General features: G+C 38.8%; 1 protein-coding gene across 6 annotated transcripts in view; it reads right to left on the reverse strand.

The window, feature by feature from the left end:
* Positions 1-301: 301 nt before the first annotated feature.
* Positions 302-14,217, reverse strand: part of mgat4c (mgat4 family member C) — a 122,260-nt gene continuing 108,344 nt past the window's right edge. For all 6 annotated transcript variants that reach the window (XM_084934224.1, XM_084934219.1, XM_084934223.1 and 3 more), the window contains 3 exons: positions 7,039-7,190; positions 5,609-5,756; positions 302-4,934 (listed from right to left, as the gene is read on the reverse strand). In XM_084934224.1, the coding sequence (XP_084790350.1) occupies positions 3,778-4,934; positions 5,609-5,756; positions 7,039-7,167 (1,434 nt within the window). In that variant the 5' untranslated portion in view covers positions 7,168-7,190 and the 3' untranslated portion in view covers positions 302-3,777. The remainder of the gene's footprint in view (positions 4,935-5,608; positions 5,757-7,038; positions 7,191-14,217) is intronic.

Genomic DNA, 14,217 nt, shown 5'->3' on the forward strand with positions numbered 1-14,217 from the left:
GTAAAGCAGGCTCGCTCTTGCTGCAAATTTAAAGAAACTTCAAATGTCAATTATTAGCTTTAGTGAAAATGTATTTTGTAAGAGTATGATCTTTTTTTAATGTCGTTCTTCACACTGAAGCAAAACTAGTTTAGGTAAAAGCAGATCAACATTCTTGATTTAGAGTCATGTAAATGGTGTTTAGTTATCCGCTGGGCTTTCAAAGCAACGATTCAAGCCCTGACACACAGCAGACATATATTCAGTATGTTGTGATCCATTGAGCTCACTGGTGTGTCTTAGAAGTCAGTGCACAACAAAGTAAGCATTCATTTGTTTAATCTAACTTATTTTTAAATACAGCATTTACAATACAACATTTGAAATGATATGTATAAAAAAATATATGTCATCTTACAATACAGTACCAATTAGAGAACGATGGAAAGTAAAACAGACACAGAAACAACATCTTAACACATCCGCTCCACTTAACAATATACAGCATGTCAACTCCAAACTTGGTGAATGGTAGGCTTCTACGTACAGACTCAGAACAATTTCATTAGCAGAAGCTGAACAATAATTCATAGATCCTTACATACAAAAGGAGTTGTTTTATCCACTGAAAATGCTTTTGTTCATGCACTTTGTACATGCTCCACTGGAAGACAGCTCACATTTCATATAACTCCCACACATCACGTTCACACAGTCATCATTTGCTCAGAGCTTTGGGGACTAGACCTTCAAAGCCAATATAACTGAACAACTTCGATAGTTAGTTTCCTGCAGGTGAATCATAAAGTTCTGCTTTTTCCCTCACAGGTCCGGTGAGGTTTGATGCAGTTACTCTTTGATTTTAGACAATTGCAACCTTAAGAAAATTAAAGGGCCCTTTAAGTATTAAGACAAACGTATAATGGATCCTTTTCACGCGGTTCACCCAAGGCCATAGTATGAACTGAGGTTTCCAAACATATTGCCAATAGCAAAGAATGCTCTGCACAGCAGTTTGCTGATATTCTTTTGAGGAATTTATTCAGGCTTTGTTGATCCTCAAGATGTAAATCTGTCCATAATTCTGCAGTGTGCGGCTACTTTTAGCTGACATCTTATTTCATATAAAGACCAGACAGCAATTTCTCCTCCAGAAATATCACCTTCACAACATGGTTGCACTGCTTGGAGATGAGGCTTATTAAAGCTATCCATTACCACTTGTGCAACAGCTAACTGCCCTGTGGTAACATCATGTGTTTATAGCTCATAGGCAGGTAATAAGCAGGTAACACTGGGTTGAATTGGCACCGCAATGTGTGTCACGAAGAATGCCACACACACACACAGCACAATGTAAATTGTGCTTCCAAGCATCATCCATTCAAACAACATCCCCTCCAAGGAGCTGATCCATGCAGGTCCTGGAATCATTTACTAAAATGAATAGTGGTTTTCTCAGGGAAATGTTGAGGAAAAACAATAAGCCGTATTGTAAGGTGGTGGGCATTCTAATTTAATTTCAGATAGTACATGGGGGAATTGCTCAGGGAGAATTTCAAGATTGCAGTACAAGCCAATCTGTGAAAGGTCTCGATCTGTAACACTGAACAAGACCTTGAGGGAAAACACGAAACAGGTGGCTATCACACAAGCGGAACAAAGCTGTACAAAACTGTTCCAGCATGCTTAATGATGACCTGCGTGCGCTGCATGTTCCTAAAGAACATCGGTACAATGTAAACATTTCTTGCCACCACTTCAATTTAGAAACTAATGTGACATATAGCAGATTCTGATCACACAACAAGGTTACTTTTAAAGCATGGTACTGAACTGCGTTGGGTATCATGGCAATGATAAGTTAACATGCCACATGTCTGCTTAATTCTTAGAAGGTTAGCTGTTTAATAATATTGAGCAATGAGGCCGAAAGCATCTTCAGGGGAAACTCAAGCAAGTTCCCCCAAAAGAAACTGTATGAACAGAGATCAAAGATCACGGAGAAGCAACCATGTAAGAGCAGAAACAGTGAAGGAGTGAGAGCCCAGCACTGGGGAAAGAACGAATTGAGATCTTATAGCTCCAGGGAAGATGTTGTTTTGCTGGTGTAGAGAGTGAGGCAAACACAGACCAATTTACTAGGAGGAAAACTGTGTTGTTAAAAAAGAAAGAAAAAAAAAGAAAGAGTCGTATGAGCAGACCTGGCCCATTTCTCACTGTGCAATCTAATCTCAGCTCTTGGGGAAGATGGGCGAACACAAACAGTGCTCTCCCGTCAGCAGCGCTGACAGGATATACAGTGTTTGAAAAAGAGCTCAACTCAGTCACACATCTGCCTTACCCGTAACTAAGAAGACGATTAAACAGGAAAGAATATTTAAAGCAGAGAAATCTGGTGTTACTTGATGAATATTCAAGGCAACAATGACCTCTGACACTTCCTGATGAGATTTCGAGCTGGAAAATGATTAAGGGTCAAGAGGGGACATCCTCAGAGAGAAATCCAAGGGCTACACTTTTGCCAGTTCATTGTCCGTCTTGATAAAAAAAAACAAAAAACAAAGAAACAAACAACAAAAAAACCCTACAGGATTTTCAATAAGGTGGTTGTTTAAAGAATACCATGTTACACTTAATAATAAGTCCTTCAATTATAAATTAGTATTTCATAATACTCCGAAACAAAAAACTGCAGCAAATCAGTAGTACACTGTCCTACAAATAAAATTTGTGTTCATCATTTACATGAAGTGCCTTCCTGAAAAGCTTTCAAAAACATTCCTAAATAATATATAGTTATTTGAATTACTAATGGGTGAGTGGGTGTGATGACTGAGCGTAGTATCAGCTCAACAGTTTCTAAAATTTGACAGTTATTAAATATGAATGATACTGTACACCAAATGGACGCATAATCATGCATTTATGACCTCGACGGTGTTCAATGCGGTGCTCGTCTTTCACAGTTATCATTTTGAGCATATTAAATGTGTGAATGTATGAAGAATGTATGAAAAACTCTTAATGACTACACTTTCGACTGAATTTCCCCACAACTGTGTTATTGTCAACAAATCCCATGAAAAAAAAAGCCAACACAAAAACTCTGCTCGATCTCTCAAAACTTTCCACATTTTTTTAAAAGTATGCCTGAACTCCACTGCTGTTACTGCTGGGCGCTGTAAGCAAAAGATACATTATTTTGTATTTAGTGTTTTGGCAACCATGTAAGAGCAGAAACAGGGTAAAATGATATTTTGGATAACTGAGCTTAACGACACTGAGAAACAACATGCTGTATATCAGACTGGAGATAGAGTACAAAATAGTATGTTTTAGTCTTTTCATGGGATTTTGTTACAGAAACAAAATACTGAAATTGCAAACCATATTTTCCTTTGGGCAGGAGAATAGTCAAAACAAAGCAAAACAAAAACCCAACAATCAGAACATTATGACATGATATTACTTAAAGCTGCTAAACAATAACAGTGAATTATCACCCAGCTGTGTATTAAGGATCGCTATCAAAAGCTGAAATGGATAAACTCCTGTAACACTTCAACATGTGTTGATGAACACTTTGAGGTCAGCTGAACAGTCTTTGAGAATGACTGTGAAGATGCTCCACTAAGAGTACAACTTGCAGGTAAAAAACTATAGATTGATTTGGCAATCAAAACGAGTATCAATAAATACATATAAAATGAATAAATAAATCTGGAAATACATACATTACTAAATAATAATAAAAACCTTTGCCTTTATGACATATTAAAAGTCTCTGTATAGTCATCATTGGCTGGGGGGTTGCGTAGTCCATAAACTTATACTTCTGATAATGAGCCATTCTTTCTGGCTGCCTGTGGCCACAATGCGTACACACTCAATGTCAAAGGCTATTTTGTGGTCTACGTCATGGACCTCAATGTTGCCATTTTTAAACTCTCCTAATGTGATATAAGAGGAACACTGTTTGCCTTTTTTAGTCCCAACTAATTTCTCTCCTACTTCCAGAGCTCCATGATGAAGAATGTCATTCTGCCGGTCATCAGACCCAGTAACAATCTTAATTTTACTGATTTTGGTAGATTTGTTAAAGACTACAATAAAGAAATCTCCAGTGGAGGGAGGTTTTCCCCAAAAGTATTCGTCCACTGTGCTGTAAGCCTTGGTGGCATCATAGTTTTCAAAGACATTGATGTTTGTGTAAAGGCTGGCAGGGGGGTTGTCGGGAATGTCTATGGAGTCTTCCTCAAAGTCATCGTCCTTCAGCTTGTTCTCTGCACCTTTATAAGAGGAGTAGTAGCCCATGTGCTGGAACAGTGAAGGCTTGAAGCGGATCACGTCCTTCTGTGCCAGCAGGCCTCTGAAGTGGATGAGGAGCCAGTCGCAGGGCATTTCTTGGTAGAACATGAGCAGGAAATGAGCCAGGCGCGGCAGGTCTCTGGAGTGATACAGCTTCCCGATGTAGCCCAGCTTGGAGAATTCCAACATCACCCAGTAGGAACCTTCTCTGGAGGTGATCACCTTCTTCAGTGCCGTCAGGAAGTTCCTGGAGCAGCGCACATCGTCCTCTAACATCATGTAGAAGTCGGAGAGGTTTGTGCAGAAGTTGAGCAGGAAAGCGTAGTCCACGTTCTGCTTGGAGCGGAAACGGACCCTGTCCTCTGGGTCGTTGTAGTTCCTTTTCAATCCGTCCAGAGACGGATAGTACTCCTCTGGAGCTTGGATTACTAAGAGACGTCCAGCTATGATGTGGTGTGCAAACTTCCTGGTGATTTCCTGCACTAGGTTCTCACACCAAACCAGGTCGAAGTCCGCCAGATGGACGACAACCACAATCTCTTTCAGTTCCTCGTAACTGGACTGATCAAATATGGATTTGATCGTCTCCAGGAGGTAGTTTCCTCTTTTTCTTTTGACAGATGAGAGCCCGATGGTGAGATACTCTGTGAATAAAAAATATGAATGTCAACTTTGATCACTATTTCCAAAAACATCTTTAAAGGACAGGTTTCAGATGAACTGCACAAGTTTCAATGCTGTCTGAGAAAATATACTCCTAAAATTGTAAACGTGAAATTAGAGTTTAAGTAAATTTATTTCAAGGTCTGCTTATTAGTTGCTTCCTGAGCCTTCAAATGGTCATCAGCTGATCTTTATTTACAATCAGCCCTTATCACATGACCAAAGTTCCAGCGTAGTTGAAAGTCACTTTGATTTCAAACTATGTCAAAGTCCACCAGTAGTATTTGAGAAAATAAACGTAATACAAATTTTTAAATGCATTTGTATTTATCTAAAGCATTTTCTAAATATTTTTGCTGAATAAACAATTGTGCTCAGTGCTCACTTATTTAACAGCACACAGTTATTGTCTGTGAGGGAAAATAGACATAAAAGCTTTGTGAATAAAGCACAAAGCACTAAAGAAGAATTTAATGTTGAGGTAAAAAAAGCCCCTGTGGAGCAGTTTTGGTTTATTGCTATGCTTTAAATCCCAATGTCACAGATTTTAAATTTAATTTTGCATCCTCTGCTTGCAAATACAATTCACTGTAATTTGCCCCGGCCCATGAAAGACTCAATGTAAATTTCTATTAAAAAGAAACAGTAAACTTACTCTTGCGGTTCAGTGGGGTACCAGCGAGATAGCGATACGTGACGTTGATGGTTCCAGAGAAATTACTCAGGTCTCTGAAGGTGTGGACGTATCGTTCTGAGCTTGAAGGGTGGACTGATGTTTCCCTAAGCTGCCTTTTATCCCCTTCCTGGAGCAAAACATTAAAAAAAAACACATTATGAACTGATGCACACAAAAAAATCTGGAAAAAAAAAATCTAATTATGCAAATTATTAAAGTTCCCAATTATCAAATAAATAAAGTATTTCACATCTCAGCATCAAATAAGGTGGACATCAGATGTTTCCTTTTACAAGTAAATGAAAAGTAAAAAATTTGTGTCTTGGCATATTATACATATTTAAACATTTCCGCAAAAAACATGGAAAGCCTGTAAAGTTTAAGACTGAAACCATTTTCCATCATTATTGAAGCTCTATGACATGCATTAACATCTATTGATTTTCAGAGTATTCGGTTTAAATTCAGTTCAAGTCAATTTTATGTACAATCGCAACAGCGGTAAATCACAACAAGAGTTGCTTCAAGGTGTTTTTAAAGTGTATAGCTTAGTAGCTAGCAGTACTTTTATCCTGTAATTGAGCTTCTTTATGTGCAAAAATTAAAAGAACAATTTTCCTATTTTCCTGATCAGAAGAAGAAGAACTAGATGCATTTTGTGAAGAGCCAGGTTGATGGATAGCTGAGAAAACTAGCTATGTATATGTATTAGGGTTTGTGTATATTAGGATACTGCTGATCATTTCAGTACTGGGTAAAACTTTACAAGGCTTCTAAACATACAGAACCACTGAAACAGCCTTAAACTGATGAAAAACATTGCAGTTGACAGTGAAGCCCCTCACACACCCCAAGTCTGTGTTTGACCAGGACCATTTGACTATTTTGTGCAGTTCATCCTCAGCAGACATACCCCTGTGTTGTGAAACTTCATATTATATACATTTTTTCAAGTATTCAAATTTAGCTAAGTAGCTTAAAACACTATTTTCTCAAGTGTGCCTCAGAAAACACATTTCTTTCTGCTTTATATTGATATCAAATCTTGACATGACACAACTAAACCTCCATTTCAGGAGGTTTGTTTAAACCCCTGCAGGCAGTGATGAGAAAAAGCAAACCACCTTAATATTTTAAAGAACAAACACTGATAATATACTGAGATCAACAAGAGTTGCTGGCATCATGAATAAATGATAAATCATAAAGATGATCTCAATGCGTCCACCTCATTAAAATTTAAATATGTCTCTCTTACAAAAGAGCAACTGCACATCAAACAGGAAGCACATCTGGAAATGTGGTCAAGTGTTCATCAAGAAGACATCCAGAAGAAATACAAACATAAAGTGTCTAATGCTCTGTAAAAACACTTCTGCAAATGCGCATACGTAGAACAATTGACTAACCAGCACGTAGCCATCTTCAATGTAGAGGTTCAGGAAGAGGAGGAAGGTGATGAGGAAGCCGAGGAAGGGAATAGTGGAACGTTTCCTCAGACATCTCATCTTGTCCAGGGATTTCCACATCAGCCTCATGCTCTACACAGTATTGCTGAGATCTGCACGAAATAAACATGAGCAAAAACACATCACACAAGACAGAAGTGTATGCTTTGAATTTCATCAGCCACCGATTCTGCAGATAATTTGCCTTTAGTAGACTATTGTGAGATTTTAGCAACATAAGACCATCTGTCATGTTTTATTATCCCCCACAAGTGTAATGGGTAATGTTTTTTTTATTGTACACAAATACATTAATATACACCGAGCAGTAAATTTGTTCAGTTCCCGTTCCCCTTTAATCTATTTTTAGGTCTTCAGTGATGAAGGCTCATGCCATTTCTGACAGCACACATTTCAGTGCTTTCTTGGTCAAAGAAAACAATGCTTCTTCCTGCTCTCATCAGCTAGCAAACTCCTTCATAGTGGAATAATGTTTGTAGATTACAGGCCACCATCACTCAAGAGGAGAGGAAAATTCAATTTTCAATCACGTCTCTTTATTTCCGATTTCTGGTCGATAAAAGAAAGAAATGAAAAGACACAAAGGGCAAAAGAAGAGAGAGCAAAATGGGTGAAAGGTTTTTCATAGCTAGTCAGTACATAGGTATTTTCTAAAGCTGCAAAAAAATAAGTACTTTCAATAATCTATTAACTACAATGACATATTTTTACTTCCCATCGTAGGTAAAGTCTTCCTTTCTGTCAGTGCAAAATTCAAAAGTACTGAATCTGTAAAAAGGGCAAAAAGTCAAAACATTTTAGAACTGTCACGGCATTTTCTGTTCTGCGTTACTGGTACTACTACTGGTTTTTATCCAAAGGACATCATTGTTGGTTTTGTTCAATTAACCAATCAGATTTAAGGCAGCTTTGGTTGCATGCAGTAAATGGATTGGTTCATCTATAGCACTCAAAGCACTTTATACAACCTTCCCAAATTCACCAAAGCAATTTTTTCTACGCCTAAGTGCTTTCTATCTAACAATCACACATCAGAGAGCAACTTGGGGTTCAAATTGCGTGCAGACTGGAGCAGCCAGGGATCAAACCACCAACCTTCCAATTAGTGGATGACCTGCTCTGTCTCCTGAGCTACAGCCACCCTTAAAGCAGCACATGCGTATAGCATCATAAATTCCTAAACATTAACTAGTGAACTTAAAGAACAAATCTTGATTGGATACACTGGCCCAAAAGCCCCCAAAATCTGCTGAGTTAAAAGATTAGCCAGTGGGTTCCCAGAGTGACGCATCAGGAACTGAATCATTTTTAATGGTGATGCACAAAACTGTTTCTTCATCCTTTAAAAGCTATAGATACATCTATCTATCAGTCTGTCTTGTTACAATTACTTATTATAACTGCTAGTTATCTACAAAATCTCAGGCTTCAGGTCAAAAACTTATAATTTTATATAAAGACATTTTAGGTTTTATTTTAGTACTATGATGGATTGGGAAATGGTGACCTTGGTCGCCAAGCAAGCACTCACATTCACACTCTTTATTGAATCCTGTAAGCCAGTCTCTATGTCTGCTTTTAACTACTATTTTAACTACTATTACTAACAGTGCAAGGACAGCAGTGGGATTATGAAGGAAGAGGAGAAGCACAATATAGCACCATTTATAGACCTGTGCAATCAAATCTAATATATATCTAAATATGACTTTTAAGAAGCTTAAGTTATACTTATGTGTTGCATGTTCCGCACACAATTTCTCCGTTCAACAAATAAGTTTTGTTGTATGAATTGTGGCATTTCTCTATTGCCGACGTTAACAGTACAAGAAATACAGAACACAGTTTGTGTAATGTTGGTACATGAACAATTCAACAAATAAAAGCTACATCAAACACAGCTTTCAGCTAGAACAGAGCCATACACACTAGCTTCAGTCACAACGGGAGCAGAAAGCGCTCAAAGCACATGTACAAGTGAAACCTACTGAGGGAGAAAAAGCCTATAAACAGCGGCAGCAGAAGTAACAGTCCACAGACATGATGCAAGTGGTGTCTGTCCTTTTGTTTGCCAGCAATTAGGCATCAGCATTCCCTTTTGTTCCATTGTTGCAAAGCCCACGAGATGTCTAATAGAATACAAACTACCTCTAAGCTCAGTTCAATGACCACGTACAAATCGATCACCCACACCAAGAGTCAGCTTCACTGGGGTTTTGACTAGTCAATACCTCTTTTTGCACACTTGAAAACTAAATTTAACATATCTGTCCGGCCTGTTCTCTGCAATTTTCACCTCACTGTGGTTCAGACATAACTGTATGTGTATATATATATATATATATATATATATATATATATATATATATATATATATATATATATATATATATATATATAAGTTTATACATATATACATATATATATATATATATATATATATATATATATATATATATATATATATATATGTATAAACTTAGCACAAAGAGCAAGGAAATTTTGTGTTTGGTCAGTTAATTATTTGTTATAACAATGCTGCTTGGCAATAAATCTTACACTACCGGGAAGCCGGTTGATTTCCCTTTAAACTGTGCTACATTTGTAAGGAACATTTACGTGTGGGTTGAGCAACAGAGTTGAGTATGTAAAACTTTCCAAACCTTATCTGTCAGTGCCAACCAGCTTATTCTACTATTGCCTCTTGTTTGGTGTTATTTATTGGACTGGATGATTGAGGTTTTACTAACTTAACTAACGGGGACCTCAGAAGCATGTGGAAGAACCATACGCAGTCAAAACAGCCTGGCCTCCTCCTCATGCTGGTCACCAGCTCGGTCACACATTGCTGTAGGATGGCATCCCATTTTTCAACCAGCATTTATCGCAAGTCAGCCAATGTGGTTGTGCTGGTCACAGAATAGGCTGGCTGGCATTGACAGAGAAGATTTGGCAAGGTTTTAATGGGCGCAACCCACATACTCAAGTCTGCTGCTCAACCCACAAATGCATTCTCCTCACAAATGTGGGATATATAGGAAATAGTATAGGAATAGAATAGTATAGGAAAATGGTATAAGATGCCAAAAAAAGCATCGTTATAACAAAGAAATAACTCATCAAACACAAATTTCCTTATTTTTTATATATAAGTTTATATATAAAACACTGATGTGGATGAACACATCTGCATTTGTTGTGAACTGCTTGGTTATGACGTCATTACAGATTAACAAACTGTGCTGTTTGAGCTACAGCAGCACACCATCCTTCTAGTAAGACCACATCTTGAGATATTATTGAATGAACTGTAATCAGTTCAGTCTGAGTTGTAGGGGCGATATCTTTTATCACATAACAAACATTTTGCTAGATATTTCTCTAATATATGCAGTCTGAACACCTGCGTTAATATTTTAACTGCAAAAAGAGGAATTGCAATCTTCATGAAAGCTTCATGAGCTACTGCAGTACAGATAATATCTGAAAGGAATATGCTAGCTGTCTGAAATGCATCTTGTATAACCGTGCAGAACTACGGTTGATGCAAAACAGCTTGCATATTGTGTGAGGAAGCTGAGTGGAGCACGATGATGAGAAGAATCATTAGGCCGACTCTGGAGAAATCTCAGCTGATGGCTACAAGTACAAGAGTCCTCCTGACGGCACAGCTCAGGTAACTCTCTTTGCTTCTTAGAACCTCCTTAGTGAGAAATCAGCAGCAGATCTTTCGATATCTGCACAAACATAAGCTGTGTTGAGACGTTTTGCATACAATTAAATCAAATTAAATTCTTTGCACAATCCCGTGTGAATGCTACAATTAGACAACTTTCTATTCCAATGTTGGGGAGGAGTTTATGCCTCTGGATGGAGACTTGAGTGTCTGTCGTCAAGTTACAAGACAAAGAAAGGCGCCTCTTATTTCAATAATTCAGTATGGTCTCAGAGCAGGAAAAGGATGAGATCCTCCTCCTGCCACAGGCACAGCTGGGAATCATGCTCACTTCTGCTACCCTAGATTTCACTTCTTTGTTTTATTTTATTTTATTTTACACAGCAGAACATCTAAAACAGTGTCACCTCCTTACTCTGAGAATACGCTAGAACATAGACCAGGTATACGCTAGCATGCTGTATGAATTCACCGATAGCTTCAAATAACAAGTGGGTGGGATGTGCGGCTTGTTGTGTTTATTCTTGTGGCATGAATCCAGAGTGGAGCTGCACCAGTGAAATGCACTAAGTGTATTTTAATGGGTGTGTCATGCTGGCAGTCACACAGCCCCTCGGATGTCCCCAGCACCATTTTGGGACACAGTATACTTCCAGCAAGCTGGGGCTGTTAAATATCCATTATGCGCTGTGTGTGAACTGGACCAAATAAACCACAATACCGCCCCTCTGCTTGCTTTTGCCTAGCAGTGCGTTGTGCACTGAAGTCGCATCAACTGCCTGTCCCAAACGCCTTTTGAAAACCGTGCTCTCAATAAGAAGTTAAATCCTGTTACACAGGCATAAAGGGCTCGGTGGCAACAAAACTGTCACAAAAGCCAAGCACTCTGGCCATAAAGACCTCCCAAATTTGATTTAGGCATTAGGCCACTAAATGCTCAGCGTGATCAAAACTTCTCAAGCCTTGTAATTTTTGTTCAGCATACTTTGCTTTGTATTCTATAACAAGCAGTCTGCAAAAATCCTTTAAGATCGATGCTTCGGTTGCTCCTGGATGAGATAAGATAGAAAATATGCCCCTTCAAAAATCCTCCAAGGAAACTATCACCTGGTTGTATCACACCAGAGCCTTAGGGGTTGGAAATGGCTCTCAGCTGGAAATCTTTCGCCCATCAATCTTTGACGTCACAGCGGGCTTATGAAGCTTATGTTAGTGTGCAGAAAGATGAGCACCAGAGGAAGAGAAAATGGTAAACAAGGGGCTTGGAAAATTATGAGAAGACCTCTAATGTGGACCGGTCACAAAATGAAGATGAAAAATTTATGTTCCCAGTGTTACCACTAAGAACAATTGAGAGCATATAGTGAATCTTGACTGAATGGGAGCATCGATACACTGAAGTTGATGGACAGTAATAATAAATAAAGGTTTATAGGCTGGAACTGGTTTATTTATTCAATGATGATATCATTATTAATATTATTATTATATTATTAATAATAATAATAATCCACAGTCTAAGTAAAAAACACATAACAAATAACAGATTCATTATGCAACACTTCTATTAGTTGAAACAATATCATGAAGGGCGAGAATTTTAAAGCGAGCTTTTAAATGTTTTGTAAGCAATATCCCTTTTTTCATGTATCTAGACTTAAACTACCTTGACAAGCAATCTCTGCATTCATCCTCAACGTCCTCCACGTTTCTGTGGCAGTGCATACGACATGACTTATTCAGAAATTGTCCCCCATCCTCCACATCCTCTAATGGTGAAATCTGACAGAGGCCAACTGCAAATGGAAACCAAGCAGCTGCCCCGCGCGAAGAAGGCAATTGTGTGGTCCAGCCTGATGTGCAGCTCTAATGCCAAGCTTTCAATATGATGGCAAAAAAACAGAAAGAAAAAAACTAGAGAAAAAACAACAAAAACAAAAGGCTTTCCTGTCTTCCTCCATTTGCAGTGGCTTGATTGGTGCAGAGTGGCAGCAGTCCTGCATGCCAACGATACCACTTTCTTTTTGTCAAGTGCTGTGAAAGGAAAACGAAGAGCTCGGCCGGAGTAAATGAAACAAGGTATAGGACGGTGCAGAGCGGCAGTGACACAAACATGAGTTGAGCTCCACAGTAATTTCACATCCCATCTTCCGGAGGTTGTTTTTTCAAAGTCACTTCCACTGTGGCGATACCACTGCACCTTGGAGGACACGTAGCTTGGTTGAAGCGTAACACCTGCTAACCTGAATTTGAAAATAATTTAAATGGATAGCTTTAAAAAAAACAAAACATAGTTGGTGTATACTATCAGCTTAATGAATTTATTTTTCTGAATGCAGGCAGCGAACTGGGAAAAGGCCGAATAATGAAGAAGAGATTTGAAAATAAAATGTTCTCCTCTGGGAATCTCAGGTACACACAGCAGCGAGCCCCTCCACGTGCTATTCAAAAATCTAAATAACCTCTTAACAAACACATTTCTTGCCAGCTTGAATCAACTTTCAACATTCAATTTAGGGCACATTTTTAGAAGTGTGAAGAAGCATTTCTGTAATGGGAAAACCTAAATGGGAAACTTATTGTGAATAAGAAAAGGGGAACAGATTAATAAAATGGGCAGCAGAAAGCAATTCTCCCACATTTCATCTTGTTATCTGTTTTACATTATTTCCCCTGGGTATCCTGCACCTTGCAGATATACAGCTCTGCACAAATAATCAATTAAGCCGGGAGATTTGCAGGTATTCAGCAGTTGCTTTGTGTCAGGCCTTCAGCCACTTTCAATGGATTTTCATTCTCGATAAAAAGCCGAGAGTAACAGAGGCTTTTGTTGATAACAAAATTGTGGCATGCAGTGGAATAATAAATCAGTTTATTATGAAATGAGTCTTTTCTTAATCTAACTGGTCAAACAGTTTACCAATTACTGCATTCTCGCAGCATGCCAGAGAAAGGAATCTGTCATCTACAAAGTCCACAGACCCTTGTCACAGAGCCACGGCTGTTAGGGAAACACAGAAATGATCTTAATTATCGAGATGCACAATGTAATTCCAACAAACCCTGCGTATCACAACAGCCAATCACGTTTGACAACCTGTCATCTCCACAAAGGTATTCTTCCAAAGGGAGAACACTCCTATTTTCCCTCTGTAAACTGCCAAGCAGATTTCTGATCATAAAACTGAGTCAGATGGTTCGCTTTGCCCATCCCGGTTGCATCAAACTCCAGAGGACAGGCTGCTATGCCAAGGATCCAAACAGATGTAACACCCCAGCACAGAGGCAGCACTACCCTCCCCCCATTGTCTCCCTGTGCTGGGCCTGTCACTGCTGTCAGCAGCCTGAGCTCACTCACTCTAATGGGGGGTGGGGGTGGGGGGGGTGGGGGGGAGGTTGAGTATTGCGGTGGCAGCAGAGGGGAGAGTGAGTGCTGAATGTGA

The sequence above is a fragment of the Perissodus microlepis genome, chromosome 7 (genome assembly GCF_051167445.1).
Source record: "Perissodus microlepis isolate ML-2025 ecotype Zambia chromosome 7, ASM5116744v1, whole genome shotgun sequence".
Taxonomy (NCBI): Eukaryota; Metazoa; Chordata; class Actinopteri; order Cichliformes; family Cichlidae; genus Perissodus; species Perissodus microlepis.